Source organism: Nicotiana tomentosiformis, chromosome 3 (assembly GCF_000390325.3).
Source record: "Nicotiana tomentosiformis chromosome 3, ASM39032v3, whole genome shotgun sequence".
NCBI classification, from domain to species: Eukaryota; Viridiplantae; Streptophyta; class Magnoliopsida; order Solanales; family Solanaceae; genus Nicotiana; species Nicotiana tomentosiformis.
Genome location: NC_090814.1, coordinates 34,192,979 through 34,219,758, shown reverse-complemented (window position 1 = coordinate 34,219,758; position 26,780 = coordinate 34,192,979). Strand labels below are relative to the sequence as shown.

General features: G+C 36.8%; 1 protein-coding gene and 1 non-coding gene across 2 annotated transcripts; both read left to right on the top strand.

The window, feature by feature from the left end:
- The first annotated feature begins 9,542 nt into the window (after positions 1-9,542).
- Positions 9,543-9,649, top strand: LOC117279322 (small nucleolar RNA R71). The gene has a single exon (XR_004509734.1). It is a non-coding gene; the product is annotated as a small nucleolar RNA R71 (small nucleolar RNA).
- A 4,868-nt stretch (positions 9,650-14,517) lies between these two features.
- On the top strand, positions 14,518-15,679 carry LOC104106831 (ethylene-responsive transcription factor ERF109-like). Its single transcript, XM_009615469.4, has one exon. The coding sequence runs from the start codon at positions 14,536-14,538 to the stop codon at positions 15,367-15,369; it is 834 nt and encodes a 277-aa protein (XP_009613764.1). The 5' UTR covers positions 14,518-14,535; the 3' UTR covers positions 15,370-15,679.
- The last annotated feature ends 11,101 nt before the right edge of the window (positions 15,680-26,780 follow it).

Sequence of the window (26,780 nt, the reverse complement as noted above, 5' to 3'; positions counted from 1 at the left end):
ATAGGGTTTTATGGAAATATTTGTTGCATGTGCTAAGGAAGATGTGATTTGTTGAGCATTTTATTAACATGGTCTGGAACCTGCTGTCAAATAATTGATACTTAGTCTTGGTGAATGGGCAATTTTCAAGTTTTTTCCAATCCACAAGGGGTGTTAAGCAAGGAGATCCACTTTCTTCTGCCTTGATCATACTATCTGCAGAGGTGTTATCAAGGTCCTTGAATAAATTGTTTGAGGATAAGTCTTTTGTTGGATTTGGGATGCCTAAGTGGACTAATCCTTTGAATCATATAGCATATGTTGATGATACCATCATCTTTGCCTCAGCTCATCTGGATTCTTTGAAGAAGGTGATGGCAGTCTTGGGCAGTTATGAGAAGATTTCAGGCCAGCTTATCAATAAGTCCAAGAGTTCCTACAATATGCATGCTAATGTAGCTAATGCTTTGTTTCAAGAAGTAGGTGATTCCACATGATTTTATAAAGGTGAATTCCCATTTACTTACTTGGGATGTCCTATCTTCTACACTAGAAGAAGGAAGGATTATTATGAAGATCTTATCAAGAAGGTAAAGGCAAAACTGCATTCATGGAAAGGCAAATTATTATCATATGGAGGCAAGGTTACACTCATTACTAGTGTGTTGCAAAGCATACCAATGCACTTATTTTCAGTTCTTGATCCACCTAACAATGTACTAGAACATCTACATAAGCTCTTTGCAAGGTTCTTATGGAGCACAAAGAAAGAAGGCAGGAGTAGGCATTGGTCTTTATGGCACAACTTGTGTCTTCCCAAAGAAGAACGTGGATTAGGGTTCAGGTCTTTGGTGGATGTATCGAAGGCACTATTTGCTAAGCAATGGTGGATATTTAGGACCACAAAATAATTGTGGTCAAATTTTATATGGAATAAGTACTGCAAGACAGAGATACCAACAGTGGTGCAGTTTAGAGGAGGGTCACATGTTTGGAGGCAAATGTTGAATGCAAGGCAGGATGTGGAGCATGAAATATGGTGGTAGATGCAAAGGGGTTTTACCAATGTGTGGCATGAAAATTGGATCAAAATTGGGTCCTTGTATCATGTAGTACCTCCAGAATTTCCTACTAATGAAGGCATCCAAGAGGTGGCAGATTTGAGATAAGGTGAAGGATGGAATGAGCAGCTGTTAGAGCAAACATTTTCTGAGGAGATAGCTGATCATATTAGGCACAATATACACTTTGATGGTAGTGATGATTACTGGGCTGCTTCAGGTAAGTTTTCTATGAGTAGTGCTTGGCAAACCCTATCCAGAATTCAAAAACATATGGATTAGAGGTTTGCCATTTAAGATATCCTTCTTTCTATGGAGATTTAAATTTCCTACTGATTATTTATGGATAATGAATGGCTATTTGCATGTATCAAGGTGTTGGTATTGTCAACAACCACAAGAAGAGTCTTTTGATCATTTGTTTTTTACTAGTTCCACTGCCTCTAGGGTTTGGAAGGTGTTCTTTGGTGCAACATGGATTTATATACAACTGGTACAGGTTCATCAAGTCATTAGAGCTTGGTGGAATACTCAATGTTGTAAAAAATTGAAGCCCTTATATCAGGCAGTTTCAGCCGTTGTTACTTGGGAGTTGTGGAAGAGGAGGAATGCATTTAGAAATGGTGGAGCAGTGTCATATAATATAGTGATTCATGAATTCAATAATACACTTCACTACTTAGAAAAGGCGAGGTATCCTTGGCTTTCTCTTATCCCTTTCTTGTGGCCGGACATGATCAAGTTCTTTGAAGGATATAAGCATGTTCTTGTGACTAGAAGAGTAACATGGAAAGTGCCACATGTGGGATGGTACAAGTGTAACACTGATGGAGTTTCAAGGGGCAATCTAGGGCCAAGCTCATTTGGTTTTTGTGTAAGGGACAGTGTTGGAGATTTGGTGTATGCTAGGGCACAGATTATAGAGGAGACACCCACCATTGTAGCAGAGGCAAGGGCCATAGTTAGAGGATTGGCATAATGTGTGGAACAAGAGCTGCACCCTCTTATAATTGAAACTGACTCCTTGGTGATGAAAAAGATCATATAAGGAGAATGTGATCCTCCTTGGTGCATTGTGGCAGAAGTGAAGAGGATTAAGGAGGTGAAGGACCACTTTAATATGATCTTCTAGCATGTGCTAATGGACGGCAATGCATTGGCAGATATTTTAGCTAACTTTATGTTTTCTTTTGCAGTTACAACCACATTTAACACATTCTATGAATTACCTACTGTAGGAAGAAGACTATTAAATTTTGACAAAGCTCAAGTGCCCAGCCTTAGGGTTAGGATTGCCAAGAGAAGGACACCTGATTGATGAAGCAGTTCTAGATGTTTCTACCTATTTTTTCTCGTCTTTGACTGTATGTTGTCATGTTGTTATCTAGTGTATTAGCATGGTTTCATGCTCAATCTGGAGATGACATGGCACTGTATGGAATGTATATGAAAATCAGGCAATTGAAGGGTCTTCTAGCAGCTTTCATATGGAATCCAATGTATAAGTTTGTCACAATGTATACTATAGTTGATATCTTAGTACTTCTTGCTTACACATTACTGTCTAGTGGGGTTAGCATGATCATAGTCTCATCCTAGAGAAGTCCTGGTAGTGTACACATACGGTGTACAAAGAAGACAATTCAGTTCATTCAAAGCTATCACTGGCAGCCTTTGGAAGTGCACGAACAAGTCCATATTTGTGTATTTAGCCTTACATTTAGGTCTAAGTGCTCATATGCTATGATGAGGTGCTCATTCTGCTATCTCAGGTCTTTCATTTCTAGTTTCATGTTCAACATTTAGTCATATACATGTAGTTTGGATTCCTGGAGAGGTACTGCATGTTGTGTTGGAGGTTGGAGGTTCACATTTTCCATGTCCTATGGAATGCAAAACTTGGCACCTTGTGAGATATTTAGAGATGCTACTATGAGGTTTTGCCCTTGGCTTCTGGATACGCACAACACAATGCTTTGAAAGCTTGTTCATTACTTCATGTAATAGTTAGCATACTCATTGTAGTTAGTTGTAGTGCTACTCCTTTTAGTTTTGGTTTTGGACAAGTTGTAAACATTGGAACTGATTTTGGATTGATTTATATATAGTAACCACTAGGAAACCTGCCTAGTGGTACATTTGCTAAAAAAAGCTAACAAAATATTCCGGGGTTATGGGATGAATGTCTCTCCTATTGCACTATTTATGTTGATTTAATCACTTGATTTATCTAATTTGTTGGTTAACATGGTTTGTTATGCTTGCGAAGTTCTTCCGATGCTTCCCTTGCCTATTTAAGCCAACATAAGACTATATGTCTATATAATAAAAATTAACAAGAATGCATGCGTATTTCCTGCAAAAATAACAAAGAAAGGCAAATAGAATATGTCTATCATAATCGCGAATCTATTCTCCGATGACAGGATTCCAGAACTTACTCTATTTAATCTTATATGCAATCTATGGTTCCCACTTTCGAGTTCAACTATAAATTCGTACATAGTATTCCATTGTTAGCTATGCAATAGAATAATTAAGTACAAGATTGAATAAATAAATTAATATGATAAAATCAAGCAATAATATCAACTGTCAAACTACAATAGTCAATAACGACCCATAACCCCAGAATAATAAGGTTCTTAGTCACTCATGTTCATGACAATAATTAAAATATTATTTTTAAACATAAAAACTATGAATACTAGATGAAAGATGGAATAATCGATGAATTTTGTGCTCCGTTTCTATTTCTATTCCTTTTGTCGGCTCCAAAATTAATCAACCCCCAAAATATCATGTTTAGGGGGTATTTATAGGTTAGGGTCGGAGTCCCCAAGCCCAAATCCAAGTGGAAAATGTTTAATGCACGGACTGGGAAAGGGCCAGGCCTCAGAGCTCGCGAGGCCTCGTGTAGAGCGCACCCTGGAGCTCGCTAAGCCTGTTGTGTCGCACGGTGCATATCGCTTGGGACCAGGAGTCTCCTGGTTTGGCGCCTGGTTCTGGGCCTCACGTAATTATTTTGCCTTTTTGTGCTCTTTTTCTGTATCTTTGACATCATTGTGTGCAACCTTCACGCGTTTTCATCCTCCAATGAAGTTACAGATAAAAATGACACAATTAAGCTCAAACATCGCACAATTAATCATTAAAACACTAAAATATAAGGTAAGCAATGCACTACAAATATACATTTACATCCAAACATCAAAAAACACCCCAAAACGGTGTTTTGATTATACCAGTAGGTCCGTATGGTGATTTTGGACTTAGGCGTATGCCCGAAATTGAATTTGGAGGTTCCTACGATGAATTGGCTCTTTTTGCCGAAAGTTGGCAATTTAAAGGTTTTAAAATTTTTTAAGTTTGACCATGGGTTGACATTGTGACTATTAGGTTCGGATTTTAGTTTCGGGACTTGGAATATGTTCGTTTTATCATTTGAAACTTGTGTGCAAAGTTTAGTGTTGTTATATTTTGATAGTATCGTTATGTGACAGGATTACCTAGTCTTAGGAACTAGATGCCATAACAACCCCTATGGTAGGATTTGGGTCATGACACCTTTGCATTATTCTCCATCTCAGCATACTAATCTATTTGAAGGTACATATGATCATAACGGTTGTTGTGCAGGTTATTTCTTCTATCGCACATACTCGTGGAACACATAGCTTGTGAGAAACATCAATGTGTGTCAAAATTTGACAAGTTAGAAACACACACTTTAATTATGCTCGCTAATCAAATATAGTATAGTATAATATCGTATCCACAGGGATTGAATTTAAATAGTGTTCTCGTAGTTTCTAGCTTGGTTGCTATCCAAGATGATCAAAAATTGAGATTTATATGATTTCTAACTAAAATTAACTAAGAGTCTAAAGCTATTGACTAGTGACGATCGAAACAAGGAATAGCAAAGAAGGTTATCAATGGGAGAAGATAGGGTTTTGATAGGATAGGTGCAAGATAATTGTTTGGGATCTAACTCTAGATAATTCACTTCTAATGTTTAAGTGAGACTCTCGAATTCACTCAATTATTAGTTCACACATTCAGTAAAAACTCCTCTCTCGATTAAGTCTCAACCTCGCGAGATGAACCAATTTAAGCACGTGAAGATATGCAAGAATGCATAGTGGATTCGTCTTTAGGAGAACCTCTCTCGATTATCCTCCTAACTAGGTTTAATCAATGATTCAACTAGCCTCTTTCGATTATTAAGAAGAATTAATGAACTCAACCAACAATATAATGCAAAGATATCACAAGTTATGACTCTCTCGATTACATGAACTAGTGAATAGAGATGCAACAATTAAATCATCCAAAAATGCTTCAATACATAAAACTAGAGTTATAATTCACAAATAATCATCAATACACCAAATCCATCCAACCCTAAAGAGAACTACTCCATAGACATGGAGCAATTCATCACAAATATAATTAAAGTATAGGAAAACATAAATTCAATCCAAACTCGGGTCTTGAGTGAGGAAGGAATGATGAAATCCTTGTGCTTTTGCTCCTCCAACTCCTCCTTAGCTTCCTTAGGTCTAAAGTATGTCAAAATTCCAGAAAATAACGTTTTCCATGTATTTATACCAAGTAGGGTCGGGCCCAGAGGAAACCACCTTCTCCTAGCTGAAATAGGATTTTCACTTTGTAAAAATTGCACAGGCGCGCCGCATGGGGCGACACGCCATGCGGGGCATTAATGGGGAAATCCAGAGAGCTCAAAATCTGTCAAGCAGCAAGTTTTGTACAACCGCGGCTCCCCACGCGTCGTGGCAGTGGGGTTTTCTCAGAGTACGACTCAAACTTCGATTTTTGACGTCCGGACTTGGTTCTCGACCCCCGAACACAATCCTGGCTTAATATTTTAGACTTTTACTCAGACTTCAAAGCTTCAAATAGCTCTAATTCATTCCATAACATCTATATAGTTCAAAATCACTCATACAAGGCATAAAACACACAATAAGTGCAAAACACTACCAATTAAAGCTCAAACACGAATAAAGTGCAGTGAATTAGAGTGCAATAAGCGACTAAAATACGAGAATATAGCCTACCATCAACACCCCACACTTAAACCATTGCTCGTCCTTGAACAATCAAACTACACTTCATATAGACACGACCTATTTCAACAACTCTAATAACTCATCACACCAAGAATATTTAAAACAGATTAAGCACAATACTGTAACATCATCGCCTCAAGATTTGACTCAAAAACACCACGCATTTTTCACAACCCGCTCATTTACTCTAACACAGAGGTTAACGACATTACCTTTCCTTCATGAATCAAGTGCCCTCACACAACAATAGAGAGTAGTTCAACACACAATAAAATTTAAAAACAATCAGGAACTCAAGATAGAAAGAATTCACTCACTCTCAGAAATAACATTCATATGCCACAAAATATGTACCATAGGCTTGCCCATAGTGTACTACTCTACTAATTGAGCTCATTCAGTCAAGGATCAAGTAGGACTTTAATCGTTTGTAATGTAGGCTCTAGGATGTGTAGGATACTTTTGGATATAAGAGTGACTACACCTCCTTAATCACTTTAATACATACAATTAACCATTCAAAACCCCACACTTTTGTCAAGCCATAACCCTACCTTCACATCAATATACATTAACTCCCTACTTCTTTAAGTACAATTACATCAAGTTACCACTATCAAGGAATATTTTTTTTCACAATCATACCCTTTTTTTTGTCTTTTTCAATTCAAGTGGCTCTTTCTTTTTCAAAACATTGCATTTTTCTTCTTATTTCAATAGTTCCACTCAAAATCCAAACCAACCACCCCACACTTCAACGTTTACAAAGTTCATAACAAATTCAAGTGCTCATGAGAGGTATAAGGTTCAAATAGATGATCAATTTAAACAAATGGGTAGGGCTTGAAATGTGGTTGCCAAAGAAACAGGATTACACGCTCAATGGGGTTAACTAAGATACATAACAATTAGGTGGGTAAAAGCATATAACTGGCTCAACAAAGAAATGCCTATATCACTTCCAAGACTGAATAAAATGACTATTTCGCTTTGCAAACACACGGGGCAAGTTATAAACATCAAATGCAATGCAAAGAATACACAAAACCTCCCACACACATGGCACATAACTCACTCAGGATTAGACAATCAAGACACTCTAGTCAAAGCAGTTAAGCAAAGTTAAGATCATATAATTTAAGATACTTATACAAGAGTCAAAAACTGAGCCTAAGCATCACAACTAAAGCACTTACTATTCTCAAGGTATAATAAAGTCAAGAGGTATTTCTTTCAATTCAAATCATAGCACAAGTTTTCCTACTACTCTACAAAACAAAACTAACTACACCTGGTTGAAACAAAACCCTTGAAAAAGAACCACGACACAAACAAAAACCAAGGGGAAATTATTACACTACCTAACAGAATAAAATCTTTTTGTCTTTTTTCTTTCGACTTTAATCCCTCAAGAAGCATGTCGAAGATATCCATTGTCGGGAAAAATCAAAAATTTTAAAATTTTTATGTTTTGTTTTTCAATTTTTTTTCTCTAACTACTACAACTAACAAACAGAAAACTAATATACATACATACATATATACAAATATCCCCCACCCCACACTTTAAGTTGTGGCATATCCCCATAACACACAATTAAAAAGCATAAGGTAGAGGAAACTTTCCTGAATATCTAGTCGGGGTCTGAGTCTAAGTCCGGCTCCATTCCTCGTGCCCGAACTAATGCGCACATCCATGCAGACAGCTTCTTCTCAGCCTTTTTGGGGTACACCCCATACTTATCTTTCTTGCTCGCCGCTTCCTTCTCTTTTGAGCCCTTCACTTTCCACTCAACACTCGCAGCTGGTTTGTCTTGTTGTACCCTCTTGTCTCCATCCATCTCGAAAGTCACAGTTTCCTCACCCACTCTAACCATGAGTTTTCTCTCGTGTATATCTAATATAACTCTTCCCGTCGCTAAGAATGATCTTCCTAGGATTAGGGGGACCTTCTTGTTTTCCTCCATTTTCACCACTATAAAATTCACAGAAAATATGAACTTATCCAATCGAACTAACACATCTTCCACTATCCCCTCGGGTATTAAAGTCATTTGGTCTGCCAGCTGCAACGATATTGGTGCATACCATATCTCTCCAATCTCCTTCTCCAATTTCCTGTAAATAGATAGAGGCATTAGATTAATTGAGGCACCAGAATCACACAAAGATTTATCAAAATTGATAGTTCCCAATGAGCAAGGTATAGTAAAACTCCCCGGATATCCACACTTTTATGAGAGTTTGTTTTTGCAATAAAATACTGTAATGCTCTGTAAGCTTGACCACTGAGGTATCTTCTATCTTCTTCTTCTTTGTAAGGATCTCCTTCAAGAATTTGGCATAAGCATGCATTTGTCAGAGCACTTATGTGAATGGTAAGTTTACATCAACCTATTTCAGCACATCCAGAAATCTCCCAAACTGCTTGTCCAGCTTTTCTCTAGATAGCTTTTAGGGGGGAGGTAAAGCAGGCATATGCTCGCTCTCATCATGTTCCTCCCTTCTCGAAGTTTCTCCCTTCTTCTTTTTCTCAGCTTTTATCTGGCCCTTCTTATTTTTATCAACATCATTCTTTAGCTGATCCCCACTTTCTTTTTCAAGTTTCACATCGTTTTGGATCGGGGTGGGATCTTTCAACACTTGTCCACTTCTCAGAGTCACAACATTCACTGTTTCTTTGAAATTTCTCTCAATATCAGTGGGGAGAGTTCCTGGAGCCCTCTCAGATAATATTATTACAATCTGTCCCACGTGTCTCTCCAGGTTTTGAAAAGATGTGCCCAACTCCTTGATAGCTGCTCCATGGGTGTCCAGCCTCTCATCTGTATTGATAATGAAGGCCTTCATTAGATCCTCTAGACCAGGATGAATGGGCTGTTGAGGCTGAAATTGCTGCCTCTGCTGATTTTGGTATGCCGGAGCTCCTTGTCCCTAGGGTCTAGAGTTATTTTTTTCCAAGCGTTCGCAGTACCCCCCAGGTGAACTCCATGAAAAACCGGGGTTCCTCTGACCCATTGCATTAAAATTGTAGTTTCCCACAACATTCACTTCCTCAGTTGAGGCTGGATACTCATGAGTAGGGTGTCATCTTCCACATATATCACAAACTGCATGGGGCTCATTTTGTATCGAGGCTAAGGTCATCTTTCGTATTTCTTTCACCATATCATCAAGTTGTACCTGCATAGATGTAGTAGCATCAACTTGGTGAACACTAGTTGATCTTCTTCTTTCAGCACTCTTAGAGGGCCACTGATTTGCATCTTCAGACAACTCATCAAGAATTGTGACTATCTCTTCTGGAGTCTTCTTCATCAAAGGGCCTCCAGCTGCATTGCTCAATGTTTTACATGAGGCCGATGTCAATCCATCCCAAAAGTCCTGGAGTTGCATTCAGAGTTCAATTTCGCTATGTTGACACTTTCTAACAATCTCCTTAAACCTCTCTCATGCTTCAAAAACATTTTCAATCTCGTTCTGACAGAAGTTATGGATTTCTCTTCTAAACTTGCCCGTTTTAGCTGAGGAGAAATATTTAACAAGGAATTTTTTGGTCATCTCCTCCCATGTTCTAATCGATCCCGTGGGTAAGCTTTGAAACCACTGTTTTGCATCATCTTTGAGTGTGAAGGGGAATGCCCTTAAGTACACTGCATCTCGTGACACACCATTGTATTGAAAGGTGTTCATAATCTCCTCGAAGTCCATTAGATGTGTGTTTGGATCTTCATTCATCTTCCCTCTGAAGACACATCAATTCTGAAGGGTTTGAAACAACCCTTGCTTCAATTCGAAATTATTAGCTATAATTGGAGGTGGTCTAATACTTGATAATCCTTGATTGTAGACCGGTCTAGCATAATCGCCCATAGGTCTCCCAGGCATGGGAGCTATATTTTCGAACTGGTCTACAACCACGGGTTGATTTTGAGCAATTCTCCGACCCCTCTCTTCTTCATAGATAATCTGTGCATCTCTAATAGCTTCTTCCTCAGCATCTCGTGCAGCTTTTTCTCGTGGTTGGGCTGCTTCTCTTGCAGCCAAATATACATTATCATCACCGTTTCCAGCCATAATTTCTTTGGTTGAGGATTGCCCAACCTTTTCTGAAGTCTCTGTGAGATCTCTTTCTTTCCTTAGTTGTCGCAGTTGTTTTTCTATCTCTGACTCGTATGGTAGCACTTCTTTCGCAAAGCTTGAGTCATGCACCAATCTTAACCTGTAACATGCGCACAGTCAACGAACACCAAACGTAAAAATAAATAAAAAGAAAAATTCCTGAATTAGCACTACAAACTATTTCAAACACTATTGATTGCCAATCCCCGACAACGAGGCCAAAATTTGACGAGCTCAAAACACACACTTAAATTATGCTCGCTAATCAAATATAGTATAGTATAATATCGTATCCACATGGATTGGATTTAAATAGTGTTCTCGTAGTTTCTAGCTTGGTTGCTATCCAAGAAGATCAACAATTGAGATTTATATGTTTTCTAACTAAAATTAACTAAGAGTCTAAAGCTATTGACTTGTGACAATCGAAACAAGAAATAAGCAAAGAAGGTTATCAATGGGAGAAGATAGGTTTTTGATAGGATATGTGCAAGATAATTGTTTGGGATCTAACTCTAGATAATTCACTTCTAATGTTTAAGTGAGTCTCTCGAATTCACTCAATTATTAGTTCACACATTCAGCAAAAACTCTTCTCTCGATTAAGTCTCAACCTCGCGAGATGAACCAATTTAAGCACGTGAAGATATGCAAGAATGCGTAGTGGATTGGTCTTTACGATTATCCTCCTAACTAGGTTTAATCAGTGATTGAACTAGCCTCTTTCGATTACTAAGAAGAATTAATAAACTCAACCAACAATATAATGCAAAGATATCACAAGTTATGTCTCTCTCGATTACATGAACTAGTGAATATAGATGCAACAATTAAATCATTCAAAAATGCTTTAATATATAAAACTAGAGTTATAATCCACAAACAATTATCAATACACCAAATTCATCCAACCCTAAAGAGAACTACTTCATAGACATGGAGCAATTCGTCACAAATATAATTAAAGTATAGAAAAACATAAATTCAATCCAAACTCGGGTCTTGAGTGAGGAAGGAATGATGAAATCCTTGTGATTTTTCTCCTCTAAATCCTCCTTAGCTTCCTTAGGTCTAAAGTATGTCAAAAGTCCAGAAAATAATATTTTTTCATGTATTTATACCAAATAGAGTCGGGCCCAGACAAAACCACCTTCTCCTAGCCGAAATAGAATTTTCACTCTGTAAAAATTGCACAGGCGCATTGCATGGAAAGACGTGCCATACGGGGCATTAGTGGGAAAATCCAGAGAGCTCAACATCTATCAGGCAGCAACTTTTGTACAACTGCAGCGCCCCACGCGCTGCGGCAGTGGAGTTTTCTCAGAGTACGACTCAAACTTCGATTTTTGATATCCAGACTTGGTCCTCGACCCCCGAACATGATTCCGGCTTAATCCTTTGGGCTTTTACTCAGACTTCAAAACTCCAAATAGCTCGAATTCATTCCATAACATCAACAAAGCTCGAAATCACTCCTACAAGGCATAAAACACACAATAAGTGCAAAATACTACCAATTAAAGCTAAAATATGAATAAAGTGCAGTGAACTAGAGTGCAATAAGAGACTAAAATATGAGATTATAACTTACCATCAGTCACTGGTATATGATGCACATTTAGATGGGTGAGGGTAGTGGTATTCTGAGGAAGGGTATGGACAGGGTTAGTTAACTGGAGGAACTTGTGAGGTGTGAACATAATTTAGAACAAACGGTATATGTATGAGGGGGATTTGGTGGGTTGGCAGGAGTGACCGGAGGTATAACATGAGAAGAAGTAGGAGGTGTTATGATAGTTATGGTAACAAGAGTATTTGCAAATTGTTGTTTAGATGGGAAAATTATTTAGGGATTGGTGTGTCTAATGATGGAAAGCGGGGTGGGTTCGGAAGGGTTGTTACAACCAGATTTGCCAAGTCTTGAACTTGTTGCAATTCTCCCCTTGGCACTTCATTCTTGTGCTCCAGACGAGTAATATATTCAGCATTTAGAGTATGATTTCCCCCACTTGAAACTCCGGGAATGTCTTTCACTGCCAAAGCATTTTCTATCGTGTCTTTTGTGTTAACCATCTTCCCTTTGGATCTGAGATTGTAATGTGATTCATCCAGTTTGGTAATCAACACAAATTAATCTTTACTTGGGGGATAAAAATAAAGAAAAAATGAGCAAAAAAATAAAAGATAGAAGTTAGTTTTGAGATAGAATGAACATATGTTATTGCATAGAGTCGCTTAGTATAAATAAAGCATCATATTGGGCATATAAGATAACAAACAAAACACATCCTAATTATGTAAATGAGGTATCTTTTTGCCAGAGGTAGGCTTATGTACTAAGTATAATAATAGAATAATTTAAGTTATTTGAAATATTTCGGATTCGGAACAAACTTAAGCAGTTTATTGATAAATTGGACGAACCCTGATAATACAAAAAGTGTTGTGAAATGTGGCTATAAAAGCCTCTAACAAAGGTACAATGATTCCCAAACAGAAGAGAAACTACTTACCTATAAAAGTACAACACAAGGGCTTACAAAGATAATCTAAAAACTGGTCACTACAATAATGCGATGAATGGGGTGTGAAATCACTATTAGTGAACTTTACAAATACAAGAAAGGAAATCTAATATTGATGCCTCAATCGCCTCCTTCTGAACTCTCTACATGGCCCTCCTCCTGTGGATTTTCTTCTAGGTCCTCCTCAAATTCCTCCTTCGATTCTTCCTCTTGGTGCACGAATTCCTTCTCTGGATCCTCTTCTGGGTCTTCCTCGGGTTCTTCTTCCAAATATTCTACCATATCTTTGTCGTCAGATGGTGGCAACAAGTAACCCGCTGATTCTGGAATGGCCTGATGGTACATAGGAGGGGTGACAAGGTAGTGTGGTAGTACCTCATGGTAAACCTGTAGTGCTACTCTCAAATCCTCTCGACCCGGGAGTCCCTCTCGACTTAGCCAAGCTATCGGATCTCCTTCCGACAAATTGATTTTAGATGCCGAATATTATGTAACGTAACCTAAAACATATTCTATAGTATTTTGGATTCTTCAAGTATTACTTTCGAATTAATTATTATGAGGAGACTTTTTATAATTTTATTAACATGTATACTGAATGTCCTCTTGCAATTAGTACATTTCAAGTTGACCACAATTGAACTTACTTTAAGATATCAAACAATACCTTGTAAACAATTTAAACATTGAAAACATTGAAAAATTTATCAAAATAAAAGTAGAAATAGAAATTCAAGATGAAAAGACTAAAACGTTTATTCTTATGCCTAAGAAATGTTATAAAGAGAAAGAAAACTGAAAAAAAAAAAAGAAGTTGAAACAAAGAGGAATAACCAATCAAATAATTAATTAGGATATAAATTTGCAATAGCAGTTCAATGGTTATAATTCTACTCTAAAGTCTATATCACTTAAGTTCAATTGCATACATAACGTCCTTTTACTAATTTGCTCTTCCAACTATTCAGTTTTGAACTATTCCAAAAGAGGTTAACTTAATTAGGTATAATTGTGTAAATTACTTTTATTTCATCAGCAATTTAATATTTTATAATAATTTATTTATTTTTTTAGAATTAGTTAACCGATTATCTGTAACATTTATTATTTTCCACGTACATTTTATGTGAACTTAATATGTGAAAGTAATTCACTTGGCATAAGGAAAAAAAATTAACACGCATATATAATCTTAAATATGCCTAAAAAATGTTATTAAGGAAAAAAATTAAAAGTATAGATATATATTTTTTCAAATGTTAAACGAAATTATTTTTTAAACAAACTAAAAAAATTAATGTGTAAATAAGCTAATAGAAGTTTAACTCTATCGAAAAAAAGATATGGAAAAAAGAAAGGAAAGAAAGAAGCAGTCAAATATAGTTACGGTTTGTTATCTTGGTTGCGAGAACCAAGAGAAGTAACTGTCAGGGAGTAAGTTATGTTTGGACTTTTCAAAGCATCTCTTTTTGTAATTGTAAGGCATGACGTCATTCCTTTTATCTCACCTTTGGTCCTTTAGCTTGTTGGCGGTCAGGTCACCATCCACGAAACTGAAAGCACCGTGTGAACATCCACGTCATCAGCATTGATCACCTGAGACTTGAGCGCTTACCGTTGCCACATCACCAAATTTTCCCACGTGACAAAACCAGTTCAATCCCGTGTACAAAATGTGTTATATATATGAGCTGGCCCTTCCCCTTCCCCTTCCCCTTCCCCTTCCCCCCCCCCCCTTATATAAATAACTGTATGTATACCTTTGACTCTCTTAGTATTTCAAATCTCCAAAAACCACCTGAAGATCAAAGTCGATTTTTAGTGATGCAGTGGTCAACTAATATTAGAGTTAAAGAAGAAGCAACTTACGACAACCACCTTCGCCTCACCGCCGAGCAAGAGTTTTCCGTCATGGTTGCAGCCTTAAAGAATGTCATAATAGGAAACACCACCCCAATTCATGCAAATTCAGAGCTCAATTCCTTTGGATGTTTTCAAAATGTTATCTCCACGCCCTCGTTTTCATCTAGTTTTGAACCTCCTCTCCTACGCGTTATTGATGAACCAGAACCTTGCAAGTTCTGCGGGATCAAAGGATGTTTGGGCTGTGACTACTTCGGAACCACAACTACTACTGATATTAATAATAATAATAATAACAAGAAGATTAGTGTTGTCAAGAAGAAGAAGAAGAAAAATAATTACAGAGGAGTGAGACAGAGGCCATGGGGAAAATGGGCTGCTGAGATTAGAGATCCGAGGAAAGCTGCTAGAGTATGGCTTGGAACTTTCCTTACCGCAGAAGAGGCTGCTAGAGCTTATGATAGAGCAGCCATTGAGTTTAGGGGTCCAAGAGCTAAGCTTAATTTCTCATTTTCTGATTACACATTAATTCAAGAACAGACTACTCCATCTTCTTTACAGTTTGAGCAAGGAAATGCTGATGTGGAAATGGGAATCAGCAAATTAGACAATGATTTCTGGGATCAGTTAATGGGTGATAACGAGACTCAGCGTTGGTTGACAATTATGAATTTCAGTGGCGGCTCTTCTGATTTTGCTGCAGCGAATGTTCTGAGCTTATAAGTTTCAATTTCTCTCTAGGATATTTGAAAAGAAGATATATTATGATGGTTAGTACCAAGGCCTCTATCAATTGAGTGTAATTATGCAATAGGCGCAAGATTAGATTTTCATTAGTTATGCAAAAGATAGGGAAAAATAGTATTAGTAAGCTCCTATGCCCATTTCTTTTAGTCAAATATGGGCCTTGTAACGGGGAAATGCTTCAATTTTACAAGGTAGTAGTTTCTGTACATATACATTTGTATTATAAACGTACCAATGGTATATTTGTTGAATGAAATGCAAAAACACGAAGGTGTTTATCTCAGAAGTTTCTATTTTTTGGTACATTACTAGTTTATCTATTCAGAAGCTTGGTGCTGGAGAGGATCTGAAAAAGGAACAAAGGAAACGAGGAATCATAGTTAATGTCGACTGAAAAAGCCGCGAGCATATATAATTAAGTAGGCAACTGAGACCACATTTGAAAACTAAAATCATGTCCGATTTGTAAACAACTATCCTCGGGTGGGCAATTCATCTGGAGCGTATCTACTCAATAGTAATTTCTCCATATATTCAGTTACATTTGATCGACATCGGATCAACATGTCAATTTGACATATTACTTCATGAGTAGTATAATATAGTAATATATATACATCGCAGCGTAAAAGTAATTTTATAATAATTTATTAGTGTAACACCGTTAGATAAGCTCTTACTTAATATTTAAAAAGTGACAAGGGATAAGCAAGATATTTAAGGTGTGCGTGTGATGGTAATGCACATGAGTAGGACGGACATAGGGAGTCTATTGTAATTGTTGAGGGGCATAACACGTTCGGATTTGATATTTGGTAAGTATGCTCTGCTGGCTAGGTCACGTTAGTTACCTCTGTTCTCTTGCTGCCACATATTTAATTTGACTCTCAAAAGATACCTGGAAGAATTAGTTGGGTTGACCCTATGAGTCTTAATTGACAAAATAAACCCTATTTTCTTTTTCATTTATTTCCGCCTATGAAAAATGATTAAAGGAGTTTAATAGCCTGATTGGCCAAGCTTATTTTTGGGCCAAAAATGCTTTTTTGGTCAAAAGCATTTTTGGCCAAAAATTGAGGTGTTTGGCCAAGCTTTTGGAAGGAAAAAAGGTGCTTTTGAGAAGAAGCTACCAGAAGCAGTTTTTGAGAAGCAGAAAAAATTAACTTCTCTCCAAAACCACTTTTCTAAGAAGCATTTTTGAGAAAAATACACTTAAAAGCAGTTTTCAAAAGTTTGGCCAAACACTAATTACTGCTCAAAAGTGCTTTTCAAATTAATTAGTCAAACACAAATTGTTTCTCATCAAAAGCACTTTTTTAAAAAATACTTTTGAGAAAAACACTTCTCAAAATAAGCTGATTTTAGAAGCTTGGCCAAATATGCTATAAGTGTGGTCGGAGACCTTTTTGTATATTTAAAAATTTAGGGGCTCACTTAAAACTCAGCAAATATAATAAAAATATTATAAAATAAAGATAGTAAAGTAAAGACAAGTATAGAGAGAAACTGATATATTATTCAAACTTCAAACTTATGTACATAATGAACTGAATTCTTCTCTATTTATAGAAGAAAGGAAGCTGCTACTGCAAGCTGCTGTGTAAGCTGCTTGTAAGTTGCTGCTGCAAGCTGCTTGTAAGCTGCTACTCTAAGCTGTTGTGCCAGATATAGATAATCTTCTACCATGGACAATATTTATCCATAACAGAGTACCGAAAGGATAAGCTTCTTCAGGAGGCTTATTTCCAATAGAGTACTAAATAGATAAACATATTTACGGCGGAGTCTCATATGGATAAGCTTCTTCAGGAAGCTTATTTACAACGGAGTACTAAGCTTCCTGAAGAAGCTTATCTATATGAGACTCCGCCGTAAATATGTTTATCTATTTAGTACTCTATTGGAAATAAGCCTCCTGAAGAAGCTTATCCTTTCGGTACTCCGTTATGGATAAATATTGTCCATGGTAGAAGATTATCTATATCTGGCACAACAGCTTAGAGTAGCAGCTTACAAGCAGCTTACACAGCAGCTTGCAAACAGCTTACACAGCAGCTTGCAGCAGCAGCTTCCTTTCTTCTATAAATAGAAGAGAATTCAGTTCATTATGTACAGAAGTTTGAAGTTTGAATAATATATCAGTTTCTCTCTATACTTGTCTTTACTTTACAGTCTTTATTTTATAACACGTTATCAGCACGAGACTCTGCCATCTCGAGAAAATACTTTGAAAGTATCAGAGGTACGAACTTTCTTTTTCTAAATAATGTCAAATCTTTCTAAACTTGAGTTTGTATCCCTGGATATATCGGACAAAAGCTACATGTCTTGGGTGCTTGATGCCGAAATTCATCTTGATGCGATGGGTCTGGCAGACACCATCAAAGATAAAAATCAGGCATCAAACCAAGACCATGCCAAAGCAATGATATTCCTACGCCATCACCTTGATGAGGGCCTGAAAATGGAATATCTTACTGTTAAAGATCCAGTCATATTATGGAGTAATTTGAAAGATAGATATGACCACCTGAAGATGGTCGTTCTTCCACAGGCACGTTATGATTGGACTCATCTAAGGCTACAAGATTTTAAATCTATCAGTGAGTATAATTCTGCTATGTTCAGAATTATTTCTCAATTGAAACTATGTGGTGATAATATTACTGATCATGATATGTTGGAGAAAACTTTCACCACTTTTCATGCCTCGAATATGCTCTTGCAGCAGCAATATCGAGAGATGGGATTCAAAAAGTATTCTGAACTTATCTCACATCTTCTTGTAGCCGAGCAACATAATGGGCTATTAATAAAAAATCATGAAAGCCGACCTACTGGTTCTTGTCCATTCCCTGAAGTGAATGAGACGAACTTCCACCAAGCTAAATGTGGAAGAGAACGTGGCCCTAGTCGTGGTCATGGCCGTGGTCGGGGAGGAAACTCTAATCGTAGTAATAATAATGCACCAAAGAACACTCCTCACCACCAGCAGTGGAAAAGGAAGGAACAAAAGCATGAAGCGATGCAAGCAGCAAAGCCAAAAAATGCATACTATAGATGTGGAGGAAAAGGGCACTGGTCACGTACATGCCGTACGCCAAAGCACCTGGTTGAGCTATATCAAGCTTCCCTGAAGAAGACAAAGAAAAATGCTGAAGCAAATTTTATTTCTGAAGATAATTTAGACTTCATGCAATAGGATGTAGCTGATTACTTTGCACTCCCAGAAGGAGAAACAAGTCATGTGATCGGTAGTGAATCTGTAGAGATGTAAATATTTTAATTTTTGTTATTTGTAGTAGATAGTATAGTTATATAATTGTTGTACATAAATAAAAGTTATAATATTTACTATCATATTTATTTTGTTTATGTCATTTTGAAGAATATGGATAATCCTCAAATTATATTTGGATCAAAGACCAATTATGAAGATATTTGTGTAGTTGATAGTGGAACAACTCATGCCATATTCAAAGATCAGAAATATTTTTCTTATTTGCATAAGGAAAAAGTAAATGTTTCTACAATTTCTGGTAATATAAGTTTGATTGAAGGCTCCGGAAGAGCTATTGTATTTCTGTCTAAGGGAACAAAACTTATTATCGACAATGCATTGTACTTCTCCAAGTCCCGAAGAAACTTGTTGAGTTTTATAGATATCCGCCGAAATGGGTATCATGTTGAGACAATAGATGAAATGAATGTGGAATATCTTTGTATTACAAAGAATATTTCTGGCCAGAAATGCATTGTAGAAAAGATACCAACTTTATCTTCTGGCTTATATTATTCAAAGATTAGTACAGTTGAAGCACACTCTATCGTAAACCAGAAGTTTACTGATTCAAATACTTTTGTGCTTTGGCATGGCCGTTTGGGTCATCCTGGATCAATAATGATGAGACAAATTACTGAAAATTCGAGTGGGCATCCATTAAAGAACCTGAAGATTCTTACAAATGATGAATTTTCTTGTGATGCTTGTTATCAAGGCAAAATGATCACTAGACCATCACCAATGAAGGTTGGCATTGAGTCCCTTACCTTCTTAGAACGTATACATGGGGATATATGTAGACCTATTCACCCACCAAATGGGTTGTTTAGATATTTTATGGTCCTAATAGATGCATCTTCAAGATGGTCTCATGTTTGCCTACTATCATCTCACAACCTGGCGTTTGCAAAGTTATTAGTCCAAATAATTCGATTAAAGGCACAATTCCCAGATTATCCTATAAAGGCTATTCGCCTTGATAATGCTGGAGAATTCTCATCTCAAGCTTTTGATGATTACTGTCTATCAGTTGGGATAAAAGTTGAACATCCGGTAGCTTATGTTCATACTCAAAATGGCCTTGCAGAGTCATTTATTAAACGACTGCAATTGATAGCAAGACCACTACTTATGAAAACAAAACTTCCCACTACTGTTTGGGATCATGCTATCTTGCACGCAGCATCACTTATTCGTCTCAGACCAATACATTATAATAAATATTCTCCGTCACAATTAGTTTTTGGTCATGAACCAAATATTGCCCATCTATGAATTTTTGGATGTGCTGTATATGTGCCAGTAGCACCACCACAACAGTAAGATGGTTCCCCAAAGAAGGTTAGGAATATATATTGGGTTTGAATCATCCTCTATTATTCGCTATCTTGAACCACTGACGGGAGATTTATTTACTGCTCGATTTGCAGATTGTCGATTTGATGAAATAAATTTCCCACAATTAGGGGGAGAGAAAAAGGAAATCAAAAGAGAAATTGTGTGGAAAGTTTCATCATTATCTCACTTTGATCCACGTACCGCTATATGTAATCAGGAGGTCCAGAAGATCATCCATTTACAGAATATAGCAAATCAAATGCCAGACGCATTTACTGATTTAAAAAGGATAACTAAGTCACATATCCCTGCAGAGAATGTGCCTATCCGAATTGATGTCCCAGCAGGACATCTATTAGCATGAGAGCTAGTGAACCTAAAGCACGCCTGAAGCGTGGTAGGCCGATGGGTTCTAAGGATCGAAATCCTAGAAAACGAAAATCGACAAATGATCAAAATGATATTATGAAGGGATCTCCTGAAGAGACCCAAGATCTGATTAGTTATGAGATTCCTGAAGAAATCAATAAACCCGAAACTCAAGTGAGCGAAGAACTTTTAATAAGTTCTACTGGTGATGAGATTAATTTAAATCGATCTGAAATAGTGGTGGATAATATTTTTGCATATAATGCTGCACTTAACATTATGCAAGATAGTGAGGATTTTGAACCCCGATCTGTCGAAGAATGTCAACAAAGATCTGATTGGCCAAAATGGCAAGGGGCAATTCAATCAGAATTGAACGCACTTGCTAAAAGAGAGGTCTTTGGACCAGTAGTCCAAACACCTGCTGGTATAAAATCAGTTGGTCATAAATGGATTTTTGTGCGAAAAAGGAATGAACAAAATGAAGTTGAAAGATACAAGGCTCGCCTTGTTGCACAAGGATTTTTACAACGACCTGGAGTCGATTATGAAGAAACATATTCACCCGTTATGGATGGCATAACATTTCGATATCTCATCAGTTTAGCCTTACGTGAAAGGCTTGAAATACATATGATGGATGTGGTTACAGCTTATCTATACGGGTCACTTGATAATGAGATTTACATAAAAATTCCTGAAGGATTTAAAATGCCTGAAGCATATTCAAAATCTCGGAAAATGTACTCAATCAGATTACAAAGATCTTTGTACGGTTTAAAACAATCTGGGCGCATGTGGTATAATCGCCTCAGTGAATATTTGTTGAAAGAGGGTTACATAAATGATGTTATTTGTCCATGTATTTTTATAAAGAAAATAGCATTAGAATTTGTTATACTTGCTGTTTATGTTGATGACATAAATCTTGTTGGAACTCCAGAAGAGCTCCAAAAGGCAATTGAATATCTTAAGAAAGAATTTAAGATGAAAGATCTTGGAAATACAAAACTTTGTCTTGGACTACAAATTGAATATTTAGCAAATGGGATCTTTATGCATCAATCTGCCTATACAGAAAGGGTCTTAAAACGCTTTTACATAGACAAAGTGCACATATTGAGTACACCAATGGTTGTTCGATCACTTGAAGTCAATAAGGACCCGTTCCGACCTCTAGAAGAGGATGAGGAACTCCTGGGACCTGAAACACCCTATCTCAGTGCAATTGGTGCACTTATGTATCTTGCTAATGCTACAAGGCCTGACATAGCATTTTCTGTTAATTTACTAGCAAGATATAGCTCTTCTCCTACACGGAGACATTGGAACGGGATTAAGCATATATTGCGATATTTAAAGGGAACTCTTGATATGGGTTTGTTTTATGCTAACAAAGATAGTGCAGATCTTGTTGGTTATGCAGATGCAGGTTATTTATCTGATCCCCATAAAGCTAGATCTCAGACCGGGTACGTGTTTACATGTGGAGGTACTATCATATCATGGCGCTCCACAAAACAATCTATTGTTGCTACTTCTTCAAATCATGCTGAAATAATAGCCATTCATGAAGCAAGTAGGGAAGGCGTATGGTTGAGATCAATAATTCATTTTATTCGAGAAAAATGTGATTTGGAATGAGAGAAAAGACCCACAATTTTATACGAAGACAATGCTGCATGCATAGCCCAATTGAAGGGAGGATTTATAAAAGGAGATAGAACGAAGCACATTACCAAAATTATTCTACACACACGATCTTCAGAAAAATAGTGACATTGATGTGCAACAAATCCGTTCAAGTGACAATCTGGCAGATTTATTCACCAAATCTTTACCAACTTCAACTTTTGAGAAGATGGTATACATGATTGGAATGCGGAGACTTAAATATTTGAAACAAAGTTTTCATGAGGGGGAGTAAAATACGCGATATATATTTTTCCTTACTAAGGTTTTTCCCACAGGGTTTTCCTTATAAGGTTTTTAATGAGGCAGCTAGCAATGCGTATTACTAAATATGTGTACTCTTTTTCCTTCACTAGGATTTTTTTCCCACGAAATTTTTCCTAGTAAGGTTTTAACGAGGCACATTATCTTTTAATAAACATCCAAGGGGGAGTGTTATGAATATATTATATTATGGATATTCATTTAGTACTCCGTTGTAAATAAGCTTCGTGAAGAAGTTTATCCATATGAGACTCCGCCATAAATACATTTATCTATTTAGTACTCTATTGGAAATAAGCCTCCTGAAAAAGCTTATCCTTTCGGTACTCCGTTATGGATAAATATTACCCATGATAGAAGATTATCTATATCTGGCACAACAGTTTAGATCAGCAGCTTACAAACAACTTGCAGCAGCAGCTTACACAGCAGCTTACAAGCAGCTTGCAGTAGCAGCTTACACAGCAGCTTCCTTTCTTCTATAAATAGAGGAGAATTCAGTTCATTATGTACAGAAGTTTGAAGTTTGAATAATATATCAATTTCTCTATATACTTGTCTTTACTTTATGGTCTTTATTTTATAACACAAAAAACATTTTCCGGTTGTCAATTGATCAAAGTTCTCATGCTTCTTCACTTCCCCCAAATGAGAGCATTAACTCCACTTCTCCGCTCCTCTTCTTCGTCTTCAAAATCCAAGCTAGCGATTTGTTTTCGTTATTTCCATGATTTTTTAAATTCTTAAATTTCTACAGTTCAAGAGCAATGATTTAAACATTTATAGTTGAAGAACTACTACAGGTTTGAAACCCTTATTTATTGTTATTCTAATTTATTCGAAGTCAATGTGTTATTTTGCCTGTATTTTTTGTTTTGTTTCTTTTGAGTTTGAAGATGTATTGTGAGTATGCAGTCATGGTGATGACAAGAAAGCGAGATCATCACTTTGGCCAGTTAAATACTACCCAAGGCGCCTTCCTCTAGGCAACCGGAAAAAGGTTAACAGTAGTTGAGGAGCCACAAAATATTAAAGCTCCAAGAAATCAACCAGACGATTTGATCAATAAAGAAGAAGAAGAAGGAGGAGTAGGCAATTAGAAGAAGTAGGCAATGGTGGTGGTGCAACGCCGGCCGAAGAATAAGGCAGTCCAAGCAGTCGCTTTAGGCCCCAAATTTTTATTGTAGTAATTTTAAAATTAATTTTTTATATAAAAAATTGATTATCTTATGGTTATAAAATACATTTTTTAATATAGAAAAGAAAAAGAAAATTTAATTTGTTACTGATGTTAACAGTTTAGATTCGAATAATCCGAACCGTATAAAAATGTTTTAAATTTTTTATTTAGTAGGTAAAAATTGAGGTCACGAGATGATAAAAATTTTAAAAAAAATATTAACTTAGCCTTGATTTAAACATAATAGCCATTCTGATATGATAGTTTAGACTTATTTTTTAAATTATATAGCATTAAAGAAAATATTACAAGTATAAGATAAAATTCTAATTGATATACTTAATAAGATAACAAGACTTGATTTTCTACCAAAAGCTTATATTTCTTATAGTATAATATTACTATAACAATTAGAAAAGTTTTTTCAAATTAAAATTGATAAAATCTTGTATAGGATCAGGTATCAACAATGTCTCACGAGAAGCTAAATGGATCGGATTAGTAATATTATCTGTCGAGAAAGAATTATTAGAATAACTCGATTATAAGAAAATTATTAATAATTTTGTATCTAAATGGGTTGAGAAAATAAACTTAAAATAATATATAAAAAAGATTTTAAAAACATTAAGGCATCTCCTCCAAATTTTGCTTTAGGCAACTAGCTCATTCAATTATTGTGTGTCAATCTAAGTATAAGAAGAAAAAAAGAGGCGATGTAGTTATTGATTGATAATATGCCATGTTAATGTGGGCTTAGGGAGATTGATTTGGTCAGTGGGCTGAACTGTGGTGCCTTCTCTAGCTAATGAAGATCAGCTGAAGTCGGTCCATAAAAAGGAGAAAACTTTTATATTAAAATTGGATGTCACGATCAAAAATTTAGCCATGACATTTAATCTAATATACTAGGTAAGCGAACATATTTGTACAACCAAAGTAAGACAAAATAAGGGATAATCAGGTGTCATAATATAAATAAGTCTATCATCATCAACTAAATGTAAAAAATACTACATCAATCTCCCAATATTCAATAGTACGAAGTAATAGTATACTAAATAGAGTACAATTGCATCTCAAATGTAGAAATACTGTATGAAATAAGAAAATAGTAGGATAGATATGACGAGAACTCCATAAGTTGCGGATCCAACATGGAAGTTCACCAAGAAGTCTCCAAAGCCAAGCTACTAAGAACCCTCCTAGACGCTTCTGGGACCAACACCAGAATCTACACAAAAATCTGTAAAAGTATAATATGAGTACAAAATTAACGCGTACTTAGTAAGTATCAAGTCTAACTCCGATGAAGTAATAGCTAGGTTTTGACGGACAAAAGATATTCACTTTTCATAACCTGTTTAATTCATACAAACACAAAGAATAGAGAGACAACCAATGAACCACAAATATGTACCCAGTCAATAATCAAATACTAAATATGCTTTTCATATAAAATGATCAAGAGCATAAATAAGGCACCAAATCTGCATATAAGAGTGGTAAATGCATGTGTATCATGCCTCTACATGAGTCTAGAATGTCTATGCATATGTAACGACCCGTCCAGTCGTTTTGAGTATATTATCCCCGATCCAATATTTACTGTTTTCTCCGTATCTGTTTGTGCTTATGTGACTTGACGGGAGGTCTTGTTTTTGGTTTCGGAGTGCTTTGGGACACTTAGTCCCTAAAACATAAGCTAAGTCTCAAGATTTTGACAGTAGTCGGAAGTGGGTGAAGACGACTTCGGAATGGAGTTTCGTCGGTTCCGTTAGCTCCGTTGGGTGATTTTGGACTTAGGAGCGTATCCGAATTGTGAATTTGAGGCCTGTAGCTAATTTAGGCTTGAAATGGCGAAAGTCGAATTTTTGGAAAGTTTGACCGGGGGGTTGACTTTTTGATATCGGGATCGGATTGGAATTCCGGAAGTTGGAGTAGGTTCGTGGTGTCATTTATGACTTGTGTACAAAATTTGGGGTCAATCGGACGTGATTTGATAGGTTTTGGCGTCGTTTGTAGAATTTGGAAATTTCAATGTTCATTAGGCTTGAATCTGTATGTAATTCATATTTTTGGTGTTGTCTGAAGTGATTAGAGGATTTGACTAAGTTCGTAGTGGGTTATAAGACGTGTTGGTATATTTGATTGAGGTCCCGGGGACCTCAGGTCGATTTCGGGTGGTTAACGGATCAAAGTTTGATGTTGAAAGATAGTTGAAGTGTTGTTCCTGCTGGTGTAATCGTACGTGCGAGTGGGGAACCGCAGATGCGGACACGCAGAAGCGAAGAGGAGGCCGCAGATGTGGGCAAGGCCGGGAAGGGCAGGAACCGCAGGTGCGAGAAAGGATGCGCATCTACGAACGAGCCCGCATATATGAAAAAGGAAAAGTTTGGCATTTTCGTAGAAGCGGATGAAGGGCCGCAGGTGCGAGCCCAGTGTTTTTAGTGAGTTCCGCAGGTGCAGATATTTTCGTGCAGGAGCGAATCCGCAGGTTCGGAAATAGGGCTGCAGGTGCGAAAAGTCTGGGCAGAAGGTTTAAAAAAGCAAGTGTTCGCGATTTTAGTCTTATTTCACCATTTGAGACTTGGACTTAGGCGATTTTGGAGAAGATTTTCGAGGGGATTATTGAATTAAGCTTCTTGTACTCATTTTTTTTATCATAAATCTTGATTCCCCACTGATTTCTCCACCTAATTAGCGAGATTTTGAAGTGAAATTTGGGGGTTTAGGGCTTGAGAATTGAAGAGTGGATTTTGGGGATTTGGAGGACCAAATGATGTCGGATTTTAATGAATTTAGTATGGTTAGACTTGTGAGTGAATGGGCTTTCGGGTTTTGTGACTTTTATTGGATTTTGAGATGTGGTCCCGGGGGCCGGGTTTGAGCCGATTTCGGATTTTGGCTTATAATTTCTTGTTTTTCTTTGGAATTGATTCTTTTAGCCTATATTAATTATATCGTACTGCCTGTGGCTAGATTCGGAGCGTTTGGAGATTGATTCAAGGGGCAAAGTCATTGCGAAGTAGGATTTTGCACGGTTTGAGGTAAGTACAAGTTTTAAATCTGGTCTCGAGGGTATGAAACCCTGGATTATTGGATTATGTGAGTATTTTGGAGGTGACGGGCGTGTGGGCGTGCACTGTAGGAATTGGGACTTGGTCCATTCCGTAAAACTGTAAAGTTGAATAACTTGTTGTTATAGAAATTTGGCTGCAAATCATGTTAGAAATGAGGCTTAGGGCTATGTGATGGTAT

Excerpts from the sequence above, each read along its gene's own strand:
- LOC104106831 (XM_009615469.4), top strand. The coding sequence starts at position 14,536 with ATGTATACCTTTGACTCTCTTAGTATTTCAAATCTCCAAAAACCACCT.